Source organism: Trichosurus vulpecula, chromosome 8 (genome assembly GCF_011100635.1).
Source record: "Trichosurus vulpecula isolate mTriVul1 chromosome 8, mTriVul1.pri, whole genome shotgun sequence".
Taxonomy (NCBI): domain Eukaryota; kingdom Metazoa; phylum Chordata; class Mammalia; order Diprotodontia; family Phalangeridae; genus Trichosurus; species Trichosurus vulpecula.
The window spans coordinates 216,892,874-216,917,590 of NC_050580.1; the positions used below are offsets into that span (position 1 = coordinate 216,892,874).

At 37.3% G+C, this 24,717-nt stretch overlaps 1 protein-coding gene across 1 annotated transcript in view; it reads left to right on the forward strand.

The window, feature by feature from the left end:
• Positions 1 to 24,717, forward strand: part of PRKCH (protein kinase C eta) — a 285,052-nt gene that overhangs the window by 63,776 nt on the left and 196,559 nt on the right. Inside the window, exon 2 of the mRNA XM_036736401.1 lies at positions 9,383 to 9,446. Within this exon, the coding sequence (XP_036592296.1) occupies positions 9,383 to 9,446 (64 nt within the window). The remainder of the gene's footprint in view (positions 1 to 9,382; positions 9,447 to 24,717) is intronic.

A 24,717-nucleotide genomic window follows, 5' to 3' on the forward strand; every position in this document is an offset into this window, starting at 1 on the left:
CATAAGTATATACAGAATAAATAAAAGAGAAAATAAAATTAAAAAAATAAAATATTATATAAATAAAATATAAAAAAATGCAAGGTTCTCTGAGCAGATCACTAACAGTAGAACATCTTTGTATGGGAAGTGATGCTTAAGCAATTCTGTGAGGCAGAGGTGAGGAGGAAGTGCATTCCAAGCCTGGGCAATGGCAATGTGAAGGAATCTTTTGTGTGAGAAACAGGTAATCCGACAGCAATTCAGTGAAAGGATTGTTTCAGCAAGATACTTGGGTTTCTGGGTCTGAAAGGAAGTCCAGGCATCTCCAGGAGTCTGAAGTGATACTCAGTGCTGCAATAGAAACCTTGGCTCAGACTGTTTGTATTTATCAACATGTTGCCAGCTGGAGGAAGACAGAAATGCTACCAACTGAGCATAAATGTGGGATGATACATAGAACATCTAATAAAAGTGACATGTCTCTTTTCATTGCTATTCCATCCATTTAAATGGAGAAGCAGACTGATTGTTGGATATATATCTCTTTGGATTGAAAGCATTATTTCTCCAAGGGTGGTCTGAGTTTCTTTTGGGCAGGGGTTCTTTACCACTGTGGATCCCTTTGGTAGTCTGACACCAAAGTACCCCTTCTCAGAGGAATTTTTTATGTATGAAATTAAAAATTTCAAAGGAAATCAATTTTACTGAAATAAATCATTCCACAGATCCCTTAGGTTTAGAACCTCTACACTGGGATACACTTATAGGCCAGAAGTTAGCTTCACCCAGGAAGGCTGCTAGACAGGAATGAAAGAATATTTTCTTAAAAGGAAAAAGAAATCGGAGGCTGATATAACATATAGGTATGCTGCGGGAGGCAGTAGATGTGATTAAAGTAAAGAAATGCAATAAGGTAACGAAGGGGAGAGTTAAAATTTGGAGAACTTTTTAATTTAATAAAATTCCACCAAGTCTTACTCTGATACTTGTAAGTGACTCTGGGTTTTTAAGGCTTATGCCAGTTGAATGTAAACTTTACCAGGTTCTACCATGCTGGGAAGGCTTCAGGCACAGTACTGGCAATAGCTGGAACCTGCCTCTAAGCTCACTAAGAGAACGGATTGTTTCATTCTTTATTTTTATATCCTCTGCACCTAGCATAGTGCCAGGCACATTGTAAGAGCTTAATAAATTTTTGTTGATTGATTGACCAGGCCAAAGAAAATTAGAATGAAAGAAAATTTAAAACAAAAAATAGAAACCATCAAACAAAGAAAATTAGAAAATGACTTTCATTCCTGTGTGATGCCCTTTTATTTTTTCAGTGGTGGTAGCAGAATGATGGAAAGGAGAAGGAGGAGAGCAAAAAATCAAAGGGTGCCGAGAATCATACAGATTTTAGGCCATCTATCAACTGTAACTTGGCTTTTGGCACTCTCAGTATGGGATGGTTGTCCAGTGATCGATGAGTGGATATACTTACAAAGGGATCATATCAGTTTTGACATTCTCTCTATGATCCAAATGTCCCTAAAGGAGGAAGCTATAGCTAAGCAGAAGGATGGTACAATGTTATTCTTTATAGAGACAAATAAAAAGATTAGTGAATTCCTTTTATCATGCAACAAAAGTTAACAAGAAGTATTTTACAGGTTATTTGATAATTTCATATTTTAGTTTTCTTGACAAGCATTTGCACAGATATCATGATGGAAACAATTATAGCTTATGTACCATTCTGTTGCAATAAATGAAGTTAGACAAGTTCTATGAAAAACAAGATTAGATTCTGCAAATTAAATCCAACATATTCTTGTTTTACTTTAACTTTTTATTGTCCTCTATTGTTCTTAGATAAGGTTCATATTGATTGTAACCCTCTCCCCTCCTTTATCCAGTGAGTCATCCTTTGAAACAGGAAAAAAAATAAGGAAAAATATTTTAGCAAAACTAACTACTTCTGCAATCGAAGATTACAATTACACAGCCTTGTTGCATTTTTGTGTTTTTTTAATCCATTTATGATTGTACTCATTGGATATCTTGTTTATATTGTGTTTGTTGCTTACTTCACTTTGCATTGGAACATGTAAGCTTTTCTACATTTCTTTAATATTCCATCATTTGTTTCAGTGCAATAATATTCCATCACATTGACGTACCACAATTTGTTTAGCTATTCCCTAACCAGCAAGCATCTACTTTGTTTCTAATTCTTTATTATGAGAAAAAATCACAGATAGGAATAATTTGGTGTTTATGGAATCTTTCTTTTTACCTAAATTTATGCCCGTTGTTGAAATATCTAGGTCAATAGCTATAGGCATTTTAGTTATACTTTTGAATCATAATTCCAAATTGGTCTCTGGAATAGTTGGATAAATTTCAGAACTTCACAAATAGGGTATTAACATTCTTATTTGTCTTTTGTAGCCCCTTTAACATTAACTATTCCCATCTCTATCATCTTTGCCAATTTGCTGGGTTGTTTTGATTTGTATTTCTCTTAGCGATTTGAGTAATGTTTTCTGTGGTTGTTAATAGTTTGCAGTTCTTTTGAGCAATATTTGCTCATGTCTTTTCACTGTAGTTATTGGGGGAATGGCTTTTGTTTTTATATATTTGTATTAATTTCCTGTATATCTTAAATAGCAAATCCTCATCACCAATATTTGATGCAAGGATTTTGACCCACATTCAATGGTTTCCCTTTAGTTAAACTATTTATGTTGTTTTTCTATTTCATACAATCAAAATGATCTGTTTTATCTTTTGTGACTAATTCTTTCCCTTGTTAAAAGTACCTGATTTGTTTCTTTTCTAATCTATTTTTGTGGTATAACCTTTCACATAGAAGTCATGTGTATATTTTAGACTTATTTTGTTAGATGGTATGAGATGCAGCCTTGTTTCAACAATTTGGCTAGCAGCTGCTGTGGGTGTGAAAAACCAACACAGGCCCAACAACAAGAATGCTACAAGCCCAGGTTCTTTTGATCTGCCTTACTAAGGAAAGTAACATTAAGGGGTTAACAATCTTACTTTAATCTGACATACAAATATCATTCACTCAGTTCAGGGGAAAGAGCCAGCACCCTGAGCTTTAGAGAGAATACAAACACAGCAAATAAACACGAATCAACAGACAGATTTCTGATTGACAAAATCACAATATACAGTTACCAGAGAAGCATCAACATCAAAGCCAGGGAGCTCATAACAACGGCTTGTCTAGAGGCACATGCCACTCCTGCTGTGGCTCAGAGCTCCAAAAGAGAGAGCCAACCTCTGGATTTATATATCTTCTTCAGGGTCAAAAGTGAGGCACACATGCAACTCACCCACGTGACCTAAAATTGTCACAAAAATGCAACTTAAATCCACGTGGTCTAAAAGCGTCTGATGTCACAAACATGTCACTCAAACCCATGTAAACTAGGCTTTCCCTTGAGGCAAGGAGGTCATCAAGGACTCCTAATTTAATCAAGGAAACAAAGGCCAAGCTCTTCAAGGGCACTTGGTTGAATAAGTGCTAAGAGCCCATCTTGATTCCCAATACAAGCCTAAACCTAACTTCTGACAAAAACCTTTCTAATTTCCCAAGCAATTTTTGTTAGTTAAGGAGTTCTTCTCTAATGATTTATATTCTGCTTTGTCTAACTTTGATATTGAGTTCATTTATTTCTGAGTCTTCCTTATCTGGTCTATTCCATTGGTTTGCTTTTCTGTTTTTATGATGAAAACCAAATAATTCTACTGATTACTGCTTTATGGTATAATTAAAAATTTGGAAGTGCTATTTACCCTTCAATCCTACTTTTTAAAATCGCTTGCCTTATAATTCTAGACCTTTTCTTCCTCCAAATGAATTGCATTGTTTTGTCTATTTCTATAAGGTATCAAAATTGGGTATTGCACTAAATCTATAAATTAACTAATTTATCATCATTTTTATTATATTGACAGGGCCCTGCCATGACCACTGAATAGCCCTTTGATTATTTAGATTCATAGTTTTATTTTGATGAGTGTATTTTTATAAGTGTGCCTTGGTAGATTGAATCTCAAATATTTTATACAATTTATAGTTATTTTAAACAGCATTTTCCTCTTTTATTATATTATATTATTTTATTATATTATCCTCTTGGATGTTTTAATCACTGTATAAAGACTAGCAATGCTTTGAATGAAAAAAAATTCAGGATCCAAAAATGATCTTACTAGTAGAATGATGAGTATATTCTAATAAAATGAAATTTAGTGACTAATATAAAGTGTGTGACCTGAAGGGCAATAGGAGGACACACTGTTGATGAAAGTAGTCTGTAATGTATTATCACAGACATTTATGCTCAATAAATTATCCTTAAACTTAAACATTGTGGAAGAACTTTAAAGTTCGCATTGTACAAACATTGCCTTATTTTATCTTCATATCAATTCTGAGAGGTAGATACTACTATTATTCCCATTTTACAGATGAAGAAACTGAGGCATACAGAGGTTTAGTGACTTGCCCAATGTCACACAGCTAGCTAGTAAGTATCTGAGACCAGATTTGAACTCAGGTCTTCCTGATTCTGGGTCTAGCATGCTCTCCACTGAGCCATCTAGCTGGTTCTAAAAATAATACAATAATACCCTCACTAGTTTACTAGCTTAGTATAGCCCCTAGTAGATAATGGGTGCTTACCAAATGTGATCTCATCCTATGAGATAAGTATTGTATGCTAAATATGTTATGAATTATTATATATACATATGTATACATATATGTATATATATACCTGGAATACTGTTATTAAAATTATAGTTTAAAATAATTGTAATAGTAGTAATAATGCTAGTATGAGGCTTCTGGGGAATCCCATGTGTTTGCTTTTATCCCAAGCCCATAGTTTCCTTTTTCCTTCAAACTGCTTTGGCTGTAGAGAAGCAAAAACATTTATGGCATTTTATTCCTTTATTTCAGTTCTTGGGCAGTGAGCAATTGTTTCTGTTTTAGCCAGAAATCCTGAGGGTCTTCTCTTCCCAGATGGTGACTTTGCAGAGTCCTGCCTCACTTAAATCCAATTCACTTACAAGTCAAGACATAACCTTCCTGATGCCATAGGTCCTCTTCAAGAATGAAGGACAAGCCACAACAACAACAACAAACAACAGCAATCTGAGGAATTATATTGTGCTCATTTGAGCTCCTAGGTGATTCCAAGCTAGGTGTCAATTAGTTAATGTCTAAGAACTGAAATACAGGAATGAAATGCCATGATTGTTTTTGCTACTAGAGCCAAACAAATCATTGAATAATAATAGCACCTGTTTTCCAAGGTGGTTGTGATAATATGTAAAGTGCTTTCTTCACAGCCTTTAGAGAACTCTATAAATGCTGGCTGTTGTTGGTCTAGAAATAATAAGGGGTCAATCAAGATACTTGTGTAGGAGACTGACATTATCACATGTGTGCTTTAAGAAGATGATATTGGCAGCAGGGGGGAGGATGGATTGGAGAGGAGAAAGAATGGAAATATCAGGTAGTAGGCTTCTGTAATAGTCCAGCCAAGAGATATTAGGGGCCCAACCTTGGCTAGTAGCTATAGGAGTGGAGACAATGGAACAGCTCCAAGAGATGTCTTAGCAAGTAGAAAGATGAAGGGGAAAAGAGTCCCTCAGACTGGGGTAGAATAAGATCCCATACCATTATGTGCCTCTTAAGAGTGAGTAAGGTTTGTTAGGTAAGAGGTGAGGAGAGACAATTTCAGGTTCAATAAATATTTATCAAGGTCCCACAATGTGCAAAAGATACCAAGAAAGTATTGAATGTTGTCCCTTAATGAATGGAACATATTATCTCGTTAGGGAGTTAAAATATACACATATCAATAGGTGAACCACAAATGCAAGGTGGTATATTATTGATCTCCCACAGCACTGATTGTACGACTCATTTGGCACTCTGAGAAGGGAAGATTAGTGTGGATATCTGTATCCATTTATGTTTTCCCTTTTGTTCTTCCCTCCTTCTTCCCCATGCACACTTCAGTTAAATGATGTTCCCAGTTACCTGCTTCTCCTTGAAGGCCTGTACAAGCCACATTGGTACCGGTACTTGTCTCAGCAGGAACAAAATTAAATGCTCTGAGGCCAGAAGCTGGCTTATTATCAAGGTCCTGTTTGCTAATGGTGGCCTATTTTGTGGCCAAGATCCTTTGTTTTTGTCCCCTCTGTTGTCTAGATAGTAAGTTTGGATTCTGGACTTATTGTATACTTGATTAGATCTCCAAGACTTGCTTATGGTCTAGACTCTTATCCCACTCCCTGGCTTTCATTTTTGTTACCTGTACATGTTCCCTTTCCAGACTGCTCACTCATTTTCAGAACCCATTTTTACCCCTTGATCTCTAGTGACCCCTGGCTTTGGAGCACTTCTTCGGAACAGGCTGGCTCCTATAGCTTCAGTTCTCTCTGGTATGAGACTACGACTTCCCTGATTAAAATGTTTCTTGGACTAGCAGTAGACTGAAGTGAGAAAAGCCTTATAGTGAATGTCATATTTGAGCTGAACCTTGAAGAATGGGCAGGATTTTGGTAGTGGGAAGGAGAGAAGAAGGAAGAAAGCATTCTAAAAAGGGATTTTGAATAAATATTTTTTGCTTAAAATTTTTTATTGATATCTTGTTTTTATGTCACTCTTATTTCCAAATATATCTGTCTCCCTCTCCTACCCAGTGAGCCATACTTGCAACAAAGGAGAAAGGGAGAGAGGAGGGAAGGAGAGAGAGAACAAGGGAGGGAGGGAGAGAGAGAGAGAGAGAGAGAGAGAGAGAGAGAGAGAGAGAGAGATAGCAAAACTGTAAATACAAATTTGGAGTCTTCAGGATAGAAATAATAGTTGAATCTCTTAAGAATTGATGGGTTGTCTGAGTGTAAACACAGAATAGTAGGGAGGCCAAGGACTGAGACTTGGGGAATACCCTGAGATGGGGAATGGGAGGAGAAAGAAGAGTCTGCCTCATTTTGTAGATGACCCAAACTTTACATTTACCTATCTAGTGTAAGAGAACTATAATTTTCATGCAGGAATGTGAATTTATTTTAGGAACACTAATTTCTGAGCTGCTTCAAGAGTCCACATAATTCCTATCCCATATCGCTTCAAAATGGTTAAGTAGGACTATAGGTAGGAAGAGCATCTTTCCAAAGATGTTGACTAGAGACATAATCCAATTCAGTCTAATAGGCATTTATTAAACAAGGTGCTATGTTAGTCCCTGGGGCTATAAAAACAAAATGTGAAATAGTTCTTGCCCTCAAAGAATTTTTACTCTACTAGACTATATTAGGTATGAATAAGTCTTCTGAAACAGCTTCTCCACTGAAGGATGGTAGATTCTGAGGGGTGGGAAGAATTATAGACTGAGGAAAGAAACTCCAGCCAGTCAATTTCCTTTCCCAGCATACCAAGGAGTAAGTGACAGAGGTCTCATAGATTCCTTGTAGATGAAAGGCTAGCCATATTAGATCTATTGTGTTTTAGAAACTACCTCCCCCTCCCTTTACCAAGAAAACCTTGGAACACCTCTGTTGTGGAATCATATTCTCTTTTGACCTGCAGGGCTATTATTATAGCTCTTTGCAAGGACTGGTGTTTGGACGATTGCCGATATGGCACTTACTGTCAATCTGTCCTGAGGCAGTGTGGAGCTCTCAGTCTGCCAACAGCAGTTTATGTTGTGATTCTCTGAGTTCCCTGCCAGGGCTTTATATTGAAGACAAGGGAGTGGCTTGTAAAAATAACATTTTTGACTTGAGACAAGTTAAGGCAGGAGTGGAGACAATTAAAAGCTGACCTCCAGTTGAGTCATCTCCCCAGAGAGCTCTATTTTGAGAGCTTCTGTTGTGTAAAGATGATCAATTCACAAGTGGTTTCAAGATTGTTTGGAGGGAATTATTAAATTAGCCATAGGCCTCATGTGACCAACCAGTTTGAAGGCCAGGGGAATTTATAATGCGGTGACCAGTGTGGTAATGAGCTGTATGGTGGGGGTGGGGGAAGAAATTATGAGAACAGTTTGCAATATAAGCTAAATAGCTGTAAAAGAGGCACATTCTGATTTCAAAAAAGAAGGATTTATGCTCTGTTAAAATAACTAATGGGCATACTCTGACCCTGACTGGCTATTTGACCGTAAACAAGTCACTAATCTTTCTGGGTCTTGTATGTAGATATAATCAAGACATCAATGATGTGGTATATTGGAAATTAATCTGGGAGTGAGAACACTTGAGTTAGAGTGTTGCTCCTTAGAGCCTGAAAGATGAAATACAAAATCCTCTGTTGCTTTTAAAACTCTTTGTGATCTCTCTCCTTCCTGCCTTTCTAGTCTTCTTATACATTACAAATTGATGCTGGTTTCCTTGTCATTCTTCACAAACAATGCTCCATTTCCCAAATCTGAGAATTTCCACTGGCTATCTCCAGTTCTTGGACCTGTCCCCCTCTACACTTCTGCCTCTGGGCTTTCATGGCTTCCTTCAAGTCTCAGCTATAGTGTCACCTTCTTTAAGAAGCCTGGACATTCTATCTCGAGATTCTGTTAAGTTTTTACTGGCTGTTTCCCATACCTGAAATTCTCTCTGATTTCTGGCTTCCCTGCCTTCCCGTCAAGCCTCATTTCAGCCCAACCTTGCCTTTTTTGGACCTCCTTCATGTCAATGCCTTCCTTCCAGGATTATCTCCAATTTATTCTGTATATGTCTTGTTTATACATAGCTGTTTGCTATTGTCATCCCCCATTAGACTGTGAGGTCCTTGAGGGCAGGGTATTTTTGCCTTTCTTTGTATCATCAGAGCTTAGCATAGTGCCAAGCACATAGTAGGCACTTAAAAATGTTGACTTTTCTATCAGCAAGTCATTTTTTTTATCACTCCTAGCCTCCATTTCCTCATCTGTAAAATGATTGCTAATACTTGCACTTTTTCCCCAGTGCCTAGTGCATTGAAGAAAGTGTTTTGTAAAGCTTAGAGCATTAACCATAGAAGTCTGATTTGCGTAACATAACACATTTTAAAGTCAAAGAATGGTGAATTACGCTGTTAGCCAGCTTAAACTGTATTTCAGGAAAGAATCATAGCAAAAGTACAGAATATTTTCTTTTAGTTTTGATTTTCACCACTCCCACCTTCAGTGAAAGTTTCACTTGTTCCCTCAACTCTCTGGTATTTACATGCGAGGTTGGGTTCACAGGGAAAATGGCTCCAAAATTATGGGTGTAATTTACTCCTTTAGACATCAGATAGCACATCTGTAATGTATTATGTGACATCTACTTTTGAAAACCTTGGAGACAAAAAAAAGAGTACATTTAAAATAAAACTTTTTCCCCTTTTCTCTTTCAGGTGGATCTGGAGCCAGAGGGGAAAGTTTTTGTGGTTATAACTCTTACAGGAAGTTTTACTGAAGGTAAGGGCAACATTTTAGCAGATTTTCAGCACATCATCACATTTTCATCATAGCTTAAATTGCATCTTAGAAGATACATGTGTATAATGCATTTTATAAAATGTTAAGTTTTCTCTTTAGATTATCCTGCCTAAGATTTGAAATAATCTATAGGTGTTCTATTTAAGAAGCCAGTTGAATTCTTATTTTGCTTTTCTATTTTGTCTTCATAGTACATAGTTTTTACCCAAACATATCTTTAAAAATTAGTTCCCGAGGTTTTGAAATCAAAACCTCAGGAATTAGCCATATAGTTTTTTATTGGTGTTTCTACTAAAGTCCGACCCAGAATTACTGTACAGATTAGTAAACTCCCAATCACTAAATCATGTCTAATACACACTTCTAACACACACTGTCTGTATTACCTTAAGTCACTCAACCTCTCAGGGTCTCAAGTAATGCTCTATAATCTGTAGAACAATGTAGCTAATCTGTATTTGTAGAAGGCATTTCCTCACCCAGATCTCATTATACCAATGAAATCACAGATATGAACCAAAGTGTGTGGGGGGAGAGGGGTGTGTATGTGTATGTGTGTGTGTGTATGTATGTAGCTATGGAGAAACCTAAATGGAAAAATTGTATAGCCTCTACTCCTAACTATAAATTAGTAGAAAATAAAATTATCACACACATGTGCTGTATCACATACAGCAGCATTTTCGATTTGCACAGTATTTTACACATATGATCTCGTTTGATCCTCAGAATAATTCTACAGAATAGGTGCTACTATTATTCCCACTTAACCTATAAGGAAACTGAGACTGAGAGAAGTTAAGCAACTTACCCAGGATCACGCAGTAAGTGTCTGAGGCAAGATTTGAATTTCAGTCTTCCTGACTCTTAGTTTAGTTCTCTACCCACTGTGCTACCTAGATGCTCCCATAAAAATAAGTATAATCTTTATTAATGAAGATAAATAAGTAGAATACATGGTTACATATGCCTAGACAAAGAATATAGACAAGGAAGTATGAGAAAAGAGAGAGACTTTCAGCTAAGGGAATGGCTTCCTGGAAGGAGTGGCACATGAGGTGAATCTTGAAGTAATTAAACAAGCACTTCTTTTGCTCTTGCTATGTAAAAAGCACAGTGTTAGGTGCTATAGCTGCAGAGACAAAAAGAAAAGGAGTATTTTGCCTCAAGAATTTTGTATATTCCCAAAGGGGATACAGATAAATGAACACAGTATAATTTGAGATGGATGGGAGAGAATAGTAGCTACTAGGGGAATCAGGAAAGGTTTCTGGAGTAGCATATAAGCTTCCTGATGAAGGAAGCTAAGAATTCTAAAAGTCAGGGGCATGAAGAGAAATCATTTTGGGCATGAAGGACAATCTGTGAAAGATATAGAAAATCAGAAATATGATGAGATAGATGCATAAAAAGATACAAAATCTTGGAAGACCCAGAGGAACCTTTCTACATCCTTTACATTCCTTTTACAGCCTTTATTGGTAGCATGGAATAAATTGGAGTCAAAATCAATTGAGGACGAAGCTTTCATCAACTTCTGAACCAACTATTTTCAGAGTTGGATGGGAATTCAGGGTTCATCTACTATATCTATATCTGTATCTGTATCTATATCTACATATGTAGTACCAGTTGTAGTAGACATGTATATCTACTACAACTGGTACTGGACATAAAGCTCTACAGAGTCCTTGTCATCTACTACCTCCTGACGCAGCTTATTTTATTTGGGGGCAGCTCTAATTGTGAGGAAACCTTACCTTGCAATAAGCCTAAATCTGCCTCCCTGAAATTATCACTAATTATTATTCTGTCCTGAGTGGGTGAAGGGGGAGAGGTCAAGCAGAACAAATTTAATATCTCTTTATCCCATTATCTCTTCAGATACTTGGAGACTGTTAACACATCTTCACCAAGTCTTCTTCAGGCTAAACATCCCTAGTTTTGTTTTTTTATCTGTTCTTTATATTTCATGTCCCCTTACCATTCTGGTTGTCCTTATCTCCTCATGCTCCCATTTTTCAATGTCTTTCATAAATGGTGGCTTTCAGAACTTAACAGATGGGGTCTGGCCAGGCTATAGTTCTGCTATTGCAGGACTATAACTGAGATTGTGATTGTGTGTGTGTGTGTGTTTGTGTTTTGGGGTGGCCACGTGGTCCCCTTAAAATATCCAGATCTTTTTCACTCATACTGCTATCTATCCATGCTTTCCCAATTGAATTTTTTAAAAATCCTAAGTATAGGACTTCATATTATCCCTATTAAATTTTATCATGTCAGATTGGGTCCATCTTGATTTTGTTAGGTTCTTTTTGGATACTCTTTGTCACCTAGCATGTTAGCAATGCCTCCCAGCTTTGTTTCATCTGCAAATTTGATATGTATACCATATGTACCTTCATCCAATTTAGTCAGCAAAAGGCTGGGTCACTACAGTATAGACCTTCTTTCCTAGTGACATCAATCCATTAACTTTAACTGAAGTACAATTGATTCTCTTCCAGAACTTGTTTTTATCAAAATTGTGAATTAGGCAAAGTGCATCTTTGGCAATTCCATCTTCCTATTGTGCATCTCCCACCCCATACCTATATAATGTCAGAATCCCACTATCTTCATAACAGAGACCTTTGAAAAGGAAGAATGAGTGATATGGTAAATTCATTCCCAACAAGGTTTTAGTGACAAATGATGGGTAAAAAAGGAATTTCTCTTAGGAGTATTCAGTTAAAAAAAGAAAAAAAAAGAATGCTTGCAAAAGGCAGTGATTAGCCCAAAGTAGCGGTAAAATTTCAGGTTTTTTGGCACCTGGGTGAAGTAAGTACTTGGGCTAGTATGGTGCCTCTTAAATCACGACCAACAATTAGATATCCATGAAACTGGCCCTGCTGACTCTCTTAAATTTGTATGTATAAAGATTATTGTGTCAACCTACACAAGTGCCAATCTGTGCTACTGCTAATCCCTAAGAATTCAGTTCCTTCGTTAAATGCAAGGGGTAGAATGTGGCAGGTAAACATACCCATAGAACTGTTAATGGGACTGTTCATTTGGTGGCAACTGCAGAGTTAAGTGTGACAGCTCTGGAAGCAAATTTGGCAAGGTAGTAGATTTACATTGCTACTGTTGGCACTTTCACAGTGATCTCAGCTGATTTGTTATCTTTTGTATCACCACCCTATAGATTGTTTTGAACTATGCATACCCTAAGCTTACTGAGTACCTTTTAGGTTTAGTAGTATGACTTTGGCACACTTTTATGTCTCTGTGTGTGTGTGTGTGTGTGTGTGTGTGTGTGTGTGTGTGTGTGTCTTATCTCTCATAGCTGTTGCCATTATCTCTCATTTAGGAAAAAAAAATGATGTCTTTTGTTTTTATGTCCCATTTATTTTAATATCCTGCCCCTGCCCAATATATCTTCTCATGTAACAACATTCCACACCTACAGTTCCCTACTTCTTAATGAAAGGAAGTATGCTTTTTATACTTTTTCATCCCTCCTCCATAGCCAAGCTTGGCCAGTATAATTACCCAGCATTGTGTTTCTCTTTGTTGTTCATTTCACGTATATTTTTGTAGTCTTTATATATAATTTTCTCCTCGGTCTGCTTACGTCACTCTTAAGCAGTTAATATGTCATATTGATCTCATATTGACTGTTCCTTCCATCCCATTTGTGTGCCATGATTAGTTTAGCTAATCAGTTTGCTAATCGATGGGGAGCCCATTTTGCTTACCATAAGAGGTACCACAAAATTAATATGAATATATGTTATTCATATTAACATACATAATATGTATTATGTGTATGTGTATGTATAATACATGGCCTTTCTTTGACCTCCATATATGCCTAGCAATGGGGTCCTCATTCTCCAAGGTCACATCCTTTTGTCTTAACACTGAAGTTATGTGGTTCAGAACACACTGAGTCCTGGGCTGCCATCAGATACTATTAATTCTTCTTGCTTTCTTTCTGTCTAACTTTCTGCTCTTTGGGGGTGATGATACTGAGCTAGATTATAAAAAAATTGTAAGGGATAACTTTAAAAATAACTTTAGAGTAAGTCAGAAAGAAATTAAAATACCATGTAAATGCTAAACTAGTTCAGAAAAATGCCAATTAAGTGGGGATGAGTAGGAAGAGTTCTTTTACTTTAGCCCTAGAGTTCCCATTTATAGTAAATGACAGGTCAATGACATTTTATTACCAAAGTTTAATTTAAAGGTAAGGAACTGATCACTCGATTAGCAAGATGATAAATTATGTAGTTGTTTTCCAAAAATTCCTCCAACCTAAAAACCTCAATGTAGAAAACATGCCAGAGATACAGAAGCAAAACAATCCTTTTATGCTTCCCTCACTTCTTCTCTATCCCATTCACCATCTAGTGTATTCAAACCTTGTCTCTCTTCAAGCCTCCCATGACACCCCTCCCTTTACCCTTTCAACCAAGGACCTCACCCCATACTTAATTATAAAAAGTGAAGCTACCTATCTCAAAGTTACCAGTGACTTTTCTTCTCCTTTTCTTATCTCATATCTTTTTGACGTCTCACACTATCTCCTTCATTCCTGTCTCTGATGGATTGGTGACCTTTCTCCTTGCCAAGGCCAGCCTCTTTACATAAACCCTTCATCACATCCCCTCTAACTTCTCCAGTAGATTAATCCTCACTATCATTTCCACTCTCTTCAACCTTCAGTCTCTCCCTATTTACTGACCCCTTTTTTGCTAACTACAAACATGCCCATGTTCTCCCTTCCTCAAAACCTCCTCACTTGATCCTACCATCCTCATTATCTATCATCCTTTATCTCTTCTTCTCTGCTAAACTTCAAAAAAATTGTCTATACTTGCTTTTGCCATTTCCTCTCTTCTCATTCTCTTCTAAACACTCTGCAAACTGGCTTTTGAATCCCAACATTCAATTGAAATTATTTCTCCAATTTAGTTGCCAAATCTAATGACTTTTTTCTTACTCCTCTCCCTTCTTGACTTCTGCAGCATTTGACACTGATTACCTTCTCTCCTCCTGATTTGCATGACCCTATGCTCTCTGACTGTTCCTTTTCAGTCTCCTTTCCTGCATCTTCATCCTTTTCATGCTCATGCTAATGATTGCACAGTTAAGTGTCCTACTTCTGTGTGAATGGTTGTACTTGCTCTATCCCCTTATAGGAGACGGGCAGCTAGGGCATGGTGGATAGAATCACCAGCTCTGGATTCAGGAAGACTCATCTTTGTGAGTTCAAATCTGGTCACAGATACTTACTGGCTGTGTGACCCTGGGCAAGTCACTTAACCCTGTTCCCTGGAGAAGGAAATGCTAAACCCCTTTAGTGTCTTTGCCAAGAAAACCCAAAATGGCATCATGAAGAGTTGATCTTGACTGAAAAAATGACTGAACAGGAACAAAAAGGGTACAGCATTTTGTGTGGTAGGAGAGGCATAGAAGTTGCCTTTTGAAATGGTGTGTGATCATGATGACATTTACAGGGGGTAAGATTGGGCTTCATGACTCAGGGCATGGCTGACTCCCACCACAGAACACTGCTTTGTTCATGAATTGATATTTCTGAGTGAGTCACAGAAGAAAAAAAAGAGAGGATGGTACAATAACTATTAGCAAGAATAAAGAGGGGACTCAAATTATTTGATAAAGCAATAATCATCAGTGCTACTTGATATTGGTTAAAAATGTAGGAAAGCAGATTGGACTACAGAAAAGCAGATTGGACTACAGAAACATGAATGAGAAATAATCAAACTAAACAAATACAATTTTTTAAAACTCAGTAGCATAAATTATGTGGGGGAAAGCTCTATGTTTGACAAGGACTCTAGAAAAGCAGTTTGACAGAAATTAGGATTAGGCCACTACCTCATACTGTACACTAAAATAAATTCCAAGTGGATATTTGATTTGATGAACACAGGTTGAAGTACCTCTCATGATATAGCTGGTTGGACAATTATTAATTATACAAATAATAGAGATAATCACTATCAAATACATGAAATTGAAAAACTTTTATAAGAACAAAATCAGTGAAGCTAGGATAAGAAGGCAAACTGAAAAAAAAATCATTGCATTAATTATCTAGGATAAGTTTCTGATGTCCCAAGACAGAAATGTGAATATCCATATAATACAGCTCTATATATTATAAGCCCAAGAACCATTCCCCAACACATAAATGATCAAAGGATATGAACAGTTTTCAAAAGAAGATAGGCAAATCATTAATAATGAGAATATGTTCTCATTGAAGGTCATTAAAGCAAATCTGAAGTTTCATTCAATACCCAGCAAATTGTCAAAAATGAGAAAAATGGAAATCCTCCACCTTTGTAGAGGCTATAGGAAAACAGAATGTTAATACTTTACTGGAGCTGCTTTCATGCTTTAGTACCACAGTGGGTGAGAGCGCCTGTCACCAGCCTCTGTGCCCTCTGCAGCTGCCTCTGCCTCCAGCATGGGCTTATACTGCCCAGTAGCATTTTGCTATCCCAAGGTCTGCTCCAGTTTGTCCAGGTTTTCAGGTGAAAGAAAACTACCACCATTGTGCCTCCTGTGAGAGGCAATGCCCTGATCAAAGTGAAAGGTTGACCACGCTAGGTAGTTGAACCTCATATCTTATTGTACAAGCCTCTGGAGCTTGTCCTTTTACAAGGCAAAGAATGTTTTGCTGGCATAGAAATCAGAATGTCAAGGGAGGAGGCCATGTGGCCCTGATTTGTCAATCCATCTCCTGAACCCTCATGACCTATTGTCAGAAATATGTGCAGGAGGCCTCCAAGAAGAAATCAAAGCTACCCTAATCCAACATGATTGAATTCTGCTGGTAGTTGGCGTCCAGGGCTGTGACTCAAAGAAGGTGAATAGGACCTACTGCATATTCTTGTTACCTTAAATCCCATTAATAAAGCAGTTGCTAGGAATGTGGATATTTTTGCAGTAAATTGAGGAAATCATCTTTTGAAGATTTGAGGGAAAAATATATATTGTTGGAGTTGTTCAGTCATTGGATCGGTTCAACAATTCTCTATTTTGGAAATATGCTTAAAAAGTGACTAAAATGTCCGTATTTTTTGACTCAGAGGTCCCACTATTAAAAATATGCCTAGGAAGATCAAGGAAAGAAAGGTCTAGCATACGCCAAAATATATACAGCAGCATCTTTTGTGGTGACAAAGAACTAAAAACAAAGTAGGCACCCCTCGATTAGGCAGTGGCACTGGTAGCACATAAATGCAGTAGAATATTTTGTGAATGTAATGGAATATTTCAGTAAAGGCATGAGAGACTTATATGAGTCAACGCAGAGTGAAGAACCTGGAAAACTATTCACAATGACTACAGAAATGTAAACAGAAAGAAAACAAAACTGAATGCTGTGTAATTATAATAACCATCCTAGACCCCAGTAAGAACTGAGAACATGTACTTTCCTCCCTTATTTGTAGAGTTGGGGGTGGGAAGGGGTGGGGGTTGTACTGTGAGTGCGGGATATTGTATGTGCCTTAAGGTGGGGTTGATTTCCTGAACTTTATATTTTTATCCCTTCAACTTCTCTAGGCAAAGGAGGGAAGACAGCAATATATTCAGAAAGACAAACGGCATCAATAAAAAAAGAAAAGAAAAATAAAGGAAGTCTGAGTCAAAGAAATTTTAAGACTTTTTTAAAAGAGCTACTGTATTTACACATGCTTATGTGTATGTGTATACACACATATGTACATATATGTATACGCACACATATATACATATATATATATACACACACATATGTATATGTATATAAATGAGAGAAACTCGGCTCCCTTCCTTGAATTTTAAAAGTAAACTTTCAGGAACTTTGTACCATCCTTTGTAGAGAAAAAACAAACAACCTTTTAAAATGCATGTATTTGGAATAAAAAATCTTGACTGAATAAAATATAAAATAAATGTATAAATATATGAAATATTCAAATCTGCCTAAATGAAAGCTGCTTTGGTTCTTTGTAACTTAGTAACTTTGAAAATGAAATACACACATATATTTGTATGTGTATGTGTGTGTATATGTACATACACACACAGACATATGTAAACTACTTCATTTAGAAGGTAGAGAAGAATACATTTGAATTCTGTTGTCTGCTTGGTCTCTGAGGTAAAGAAACAAAGGTTTCTACAAAGGCAAGATTTTAATCTTTCTCTTGCTGAACATTATCACAAATGAGAGCACTTCAGCTTTCAGCTTAAATTTCCTGTGTCAACCCACCAATTTACAAATAATTAGGTTCTTTGCTAAAAGGTCAACCACATGCACTAAATAGAGACAAATGCAGCCTAGGGTATGCTGCTTTAAACCTGCAGTCTGTAGTTACTTACTACATATAATATAATTATACATATACATATAATAGGATGTCATTTTTTAAAAAGAAAAATAGTTTTCTTATAAAAAATGACATTCATTTCTTATGTAAAAAAATATGTTGTTTTTTTTTATCTTTCATCATCTACCTCGGACTTTGAGTGCTACAGGCTAAGTGATATTTGCTGGTATCATTGGGAATTGGAGAGATCTGAAAGAGAGGAATGGAAAGAGAGGGAAAGAGAACAAAAATAAGGAGGAAGGGAAGGGAGAGAGAGAGAGAGAGAGAGAGAGAGAGAGAGAGAGAGAGAGAGAGAGAGAGAGAGAGAGAAAAGAAAGGTACATAGGTACATGTAGGACAGAGATTAAACTTGTTCTACTTAGCTCAAGAGGCCAGAACTAAGAGCAGTAGTGGGGTATGGAAAAATGATTGCTGCTTGAAGGCAGAGGTTTCCAGTCCTGCTTGTTGTACATCTCTTTGTGATGCTAGGCAGATCACGTTGCTTATCTGAACCTCAGTTCCTTCATTTTTAAACAAGAGTGCTTGCCTGGATGACCTGAGTTTTTTTCCAGCTCCAAATCTATGGTCTTATGGAATTGAGAGTTGGATTTTAACTTGATACAATAAAGTATTAGAACTGTTCTAAATCAAAACATCCTCCTTTGAGAACTCATGAATCCTTCTAATTATTGGAACTTTTTTGTGGAGTCTGGATGGCCTACTTGTTGGGCAGATTGTAGTGGGTTATCCTCCTAAGTCTAGTCCAACCCCCTTATTTTACAGATCAGGACCCTTAAGCAAAGAGTTTTAATAACTGTTCAATAATCATTATTTTTTATAACATCTTATACTTTTCTGTTTGAAACCTGGTCATAAAATCAACCTTGATGATTTAGAAAATAGCATATTAGGGCAACTATAGGGGAATTATTTTTATATAAAATAATTTCTTTATGTATTTGTGTATCTAGACTTAGGTCTGGAAGGAAGTGGAACTACTTAGCTCTCCATTCCATTCTTCTGTGGCTTCATTTGATATACTACCTTTCACAAAGCTTCCCTTGGGTTCCTTTTTACTGTTTCCCAAAGTCACTGTTCTAAAAGAGGTTTGGCTTCTTCATCTCTGGATATTTTGAAGAATTGGCAGAGATGTGTTAAATTCGGAGTGTGTCAACTATTAGTGCCACTGACCCTTCTTGCCCCATAGAGTTTTTTCATTGTGGATCATAACCTAAAATATTCAAGGAACCAAAAAAAATCTGGGGGCCATTTCTCAAGTATAACAATTGCTTGGTTTGGTTGGATATAGTCAGATTACATCTAATTATAACTTTGTCTAATATTTATTTTTAAATTTCCTTCCCCAAATCCCACTTTTTTTAAAGGTTCCTATGAAGAAAAGGAACTGACATGTATATGCATGGATGTCATTTTGAGGATTGACATTAAGGTGGTGGGGTGGGAGGTATGGGGGTGCAGGCAGCATTCACGAGAAGAATGATTCAGTGATTGGTTTTGTCCCTTAACACTTCATTTTATTTTTTTTTAAAAAGTTTTTCCCCTTGGCAAGAATATTTTTTCAACCAGTTTGCCTATTAGTGACATGAACCATATATTACCATAGTTTCTTAATCTGGTGGCTTTTGTTATAGGGTTTTCAAAAAATCAAGCATTTACTTTAGTTGTGTGTAATGGCATTATTTGTAGTGCTCTTAGACAGAGGGGACAGAGGTGTTAGTATATAAGGGTGACTCCTTGCTCCCTAAGCCATCTTCTTATGTTTTATTCCTTTCCTTTTACTCTGTATTCTGGCCTGTACCAGCCAACTTGCTGTCTGTGTCTCTGCATTGTTTATCTCTCATGCCTGTAATGCTCCACCTACTCACTACTACCTCTTGGAATCCCTCCTTTTGTTGCAAGATGAACTTCAAGTGTTATCTTCTCATAAAGTCTTTCCTGCCCCCCCAGCTGCTAGTGTACCCCCTTTCCCCAAACTCATTTTTATCTATTTTATATATTTTCTCTGTGTGCTCATCTTGTAGTAGAATGTTGTTGCAACAATTCTGCTAGCAGCTGTTGTGGGGGGGTGAAAGACCAACACAAGCCTAACAACAAGAAAGCTGCCAGCACAGGTTCTTTGATCTGCTTTACTAAGGAAAGTAACGTTAAAGGGTTAACAATGTTACTTTAATCTAACATATACATATATCATTCACTTAGTTCAGGAGGAAAAACCAGCATCCTGAACTTCAAAGCAAATATAAACAAGTTACAAACATATATTATAAACAGACCAAATACAATTCATAGTTACCAAGAAACCATCAACATCTGGGTAAGCCAGGAGGCTCTTAACAGTGGCTGCCCAGAGTCCCACTCCAACACTCCAGGAGTGAAAGCCTCTTACAAATAGCTCTGTTATCTCTTTTTATACACTCTTTAGCAGTCATCAAATGTCATCTGAGCAACCAGAACTTAGGCTCCTACTATGGGCTTTGGTCTTAGCAACTCCCCTTAGGACCCTGAGGGCTTCATGCCCACATAGGCTTAGCACTTAGTAGATAGTGGTTTGGGCCTGGGGCTTTGCACCTAGTAAGGCTCAATCAAAGACACTTAATTGATTTATCATTCTAAAACAGTAAAAAAGTTCCAACTTAATTCATAATACAGATATAATCTTCTAGAGGGAAGAGATAATTTTGCTTTTGTGCTTTGCCTAATAATCATGCCAGTGGCTCATGTCACTAGGAGTAAAGAGGAAGAAATCCAGGTATGAAGTGTTGTATACATAGAATTGACAGGAGTTGGTGTCAACTGTATATGAAATGGAAGAATTTAAGACATCACTGAAAGAAACTGTTTGAATAGTGGTGTCACTGAGGAAAAGAATGTAGTTATTTGAAGCAAATTTAGGTTAAAGTTACAAAATTGTGTTTTGGGGTATGCTGAGTTTTAGCTGCTGGTAGGTTATCTAGGAAAGATTCTATAAGGGGCAAGGAATAAGCCTTTATATAGTACCTACTGTGGGCTAGATACTGTGCTAAATGCTTTTAAAAACATTTTCTCATTTGATCCTCACAACAGCTTTGCAAAAGATGTTGCTGTTATTATCTCCACTTTTATAGTTGAGGAAAATGAAGTAAACAGAGGTTAAATGATTTGCCCAGAGTCATAAAGCTTGTGTCTGAGACTGGATTTGAATTCAGGTCTTCCAGATCCCAGGCTCAGCGCTGTACCCACTGTATCACCTAGCTGCCTATAAACAGACAGAGATATAGTCTGGAGCTGAGAAAATAGGTCAGCATTAGCGATCTGGGAACAATCTATATAAAGCTGTTAGTTGAAGCTATGGGAGTGAATTAGATTGGGGAGAGACAGAGAGAGAGAGAGAGAGAGAGAGAGAGAGAGAGAGAGAGAGAGAGAGAGAGATTTAGGTCAGATATTCTTAATCTCTTGTGTGTGTGTCATGGATAGTAGTATACTGGTAAATGTTTAATACCTGGCTCCCGAAAAACTGTAGGACATAATTTTCATTTAATCTGCATTGTTAGCTTGTCGTCTGTTACTTTCGTAAGTCTAGACAATCCACAAAAGAATAAATCAAGCCCTGATTTGTAGTGTTTCCATTTGCTGCAGGGTAAATGCTCACACTGAAAATTTAACAGTCAGTTCTCATAAGGAACAGGAGTTGGCTTTCATATATATACTCATGGGCATGGACCCTTTTGACAGTGGGATAAAATTTATAGAACCCTTTCTATGAATGACATTTTAAAATCAACAGAATAAAATACACAGAAATACAAAAGAAAACCAATAATAATGAAATACAATAATTAAAATATTTTATAAATAGTTCATGGACTTTGAACAAGGGAATATTAACATTAACAGATTAGGAAGAAGAATCAGTCAAATAATGCAGGAGTTTGAGATGTAGCAGAAAAACCAGGAGAGTGTTTTATCATCAAAGATGGGGAAGGAGATCATATCTACAAGGAATGGGAAGTTAGCAGTGTCAAGTGCTACATAAAGACCATCGAGGATGAGGTCTATAAAAATGTGGATTTGGCTATCAGGACGTCGTTGGAGACCTCTGATAATCAATAATAAAACATTTATTTAGTGCCTAAGCTCTGGGGATACAAAAACAGGCAAAAGACAATCCCTGCATTCAAAGAGCTCACAATCTAATGGGGTAGACAACAAGCAAACAAATATGTACAAACAAGCAATATACAGGATTAATAGGAAATAATTAACTGAGGGAAGGCACTAGAATTAATAAATATTGGGAAAGGCTTCCTGTATAAGATGAGATTTTAGTTGAGACTTAAAGGAAGTCATTTGGCAAAGAGGGGGAGAGAGAAAGCATTCTAGGCGTGGGAGACAGTCAGAGGAAAATGCTGAGAGCCGAAAGATAGAGTGTCTTGTTTGTGGAACAGCAAGGAGGCCAATGTCACTGGATTGAAGAGTAAGTGATAAGGAGTAAGGTATAAGGGAGGGCAGCTAGGTGGTGCAGTGGATAGAGTGTTGGGTCTGGTGTCAGGACAACTCATCTTCCTAAGTTCAAATCTAACCTCAAATGCATACTAGTAGTATGACCCTGGGCAAGTCACTTAATCCCTTCCGCCTCAGTTTCCTCATCTGTAAAATGAGCTGGAGAAGGAACGGGCAAATCGTTCTAATGTCTTTGCCAAGAGAAACCCAAATGGGTTTCAACATACACACATAGAGTATGCCTTCCATACTCCATACTCATGAAGAGTTGAACATGACTGAACAACAACAACAAGGTGTAAGAAGACTAGACAGGTAGGGAGTAGCTTATGAAGGTTATGAAGGGCTTTGAATGCTAATCAGAGCATTTTGTATTTGATGCTGGAGGCATTTGGGAGCCATTGGAGTTTATTGAGTAGGGAACAGGGGAAGGGTGACATGGTTAGAACCACATCTTAAGAAAATCATTTTGTTGGCTGAATGGAAGATGGATTGGAGTAGGAAGAGACTTGAGGAAGGCAGACCCACGAGTGGGCTATTGCACTGGTGGCTATTGATGAGGTCCTACGTTAGGGAGTAGTGGCACCATCAGAAGAGAGAAGGGGGAGTATTTGAGAGATGTACAAATGTGAAATTGACAACATTGACAACAGATTGGATATGGAGGTTGTGACAGATAGCGAGAAGTCAAATAAGGCACCTAGGTCGTGAGCTTGAGGGACTAGGAGCATGATGTTGCCCTCTAATAGTAGTTGGGAAGTTAAGGGGGGATTTGGGTGGAATGCTTAAGTTCTGTTTTGGACATATTGAGTTTAAGATGGACATCAGTTTAAGCCATTTGAAAGATACTTGGAGATGTGAAATTGGAGGTCAGCAGAGAAGTTGGGGCAGGATGGATGGATTTGGGAATCATTAGCATGAAGATAGTATTAAAATCCATAGGAACTGATAAAATCACCAAGTGAAGTAATATAGAGGGAGAAGAAGGCCCAGGACAGAACCGTGAGGGACACTTATGGTTAGAGTGTGCTCTGGAAGAGAATCCAGCAAAGGAGGCTGAGAAGGGGTGGTCAGATAGGTAGGAGGAAAACCAGGATAGAGTGGTATCCCAAAAACCTAGGGAGAAGATCATATCCAAGGAGGAGAGAGTGGTCAGTCATTTCAAAGGCTGTGGAAAGGTCAAGGAGAATGAGAATTGAGAAAATGCCATTGGATTTGGTAAATAAGAGGTCAGTGTTAATTTTGAAGAGAGAAGTTCTGGTGGAATGATATGATTGGAAGCTGAATTGTAAGGGATCAAGAAGAGAGTGAGAGAAGAGAAAGTGGAGGCACCTATTGTGGATAGCCTTTTCAAAGACAAAGGGCAGAGGGGATATAGAGTGATAGTGGGGATGGAAGGATTGTGTGATTTTTTTTCAGGCTTGGAGAGACATGGGCATGTTTGTAGGCAGTATGGAATGATAGAGTAATTTCAGTTGAGTCATAAAGACAGAAGCCAGATGGCACAGGGTTGGAAAGTGAGTAGGTAGAGTGTAATTGGCTGCATTGATCATAAACCATTGTGTGGTTTGTTTTTCTTTTCGTTTCTTTAAAATTTTTTTAATATAACTGTCATTTCCTAGTACAGTGGTGGAGAACCTATAGCCTCAAGGCCAAACTTCGCAAAACACATCCCCTTAATAAAAGGGTTGGTTCTGTAAAATTTGGATTCAATCAAAAGGATCCAAGGACCTAGGTCACATGTGGCCTTGAGGTGGCAGGTTCCCTACCTCTGCCCTAGTACAAACACTCCCCCTCCTCCACAATAGAACTTTCTTTTCAAACAAAGAAGTAAAAGTTAACCATAATAATAATTATAACAGCTAGTATTTACATAACACTTTAATATTTGTAAAGCACTTCACATATGTTAACACATTTGATCTTCTTAAGAATTCTATGAGTTAGGTGGTATTATTATCTCCATTTTTATAGATGAGGAAACTGAGGCTGGAAGAAGTTAAGTGACTTGCCTAGGATCACATAACTAATAAAGAGTCTGAGGAGGGATTTGAACTTTGGTAGCTCTATGCTGTATCCATTGTGCCACCTAGCTGCCTCACTGAATCAAGTATATCTGACAGCATGTGCTTCATTCCAGAGGTCTTCTACCTCTCTATCGAAGGGAGATAAATGTTCTTCATCCCCAATCTTCTTGAGACCATGCATTGATCAAAGTTTTAATGTCTTTTAATGTTGTTTTCCTTTGAGGCCATTCATTGTGATTGTTGTTCTCTCTGTTCTACTTTTTTCAACATCATTTCACACAAAATTTGTGTAGACTTCTTTTTAACACTAAAAGGTCCAGGCACCTCAGTTGATGGAAAATTTATCTT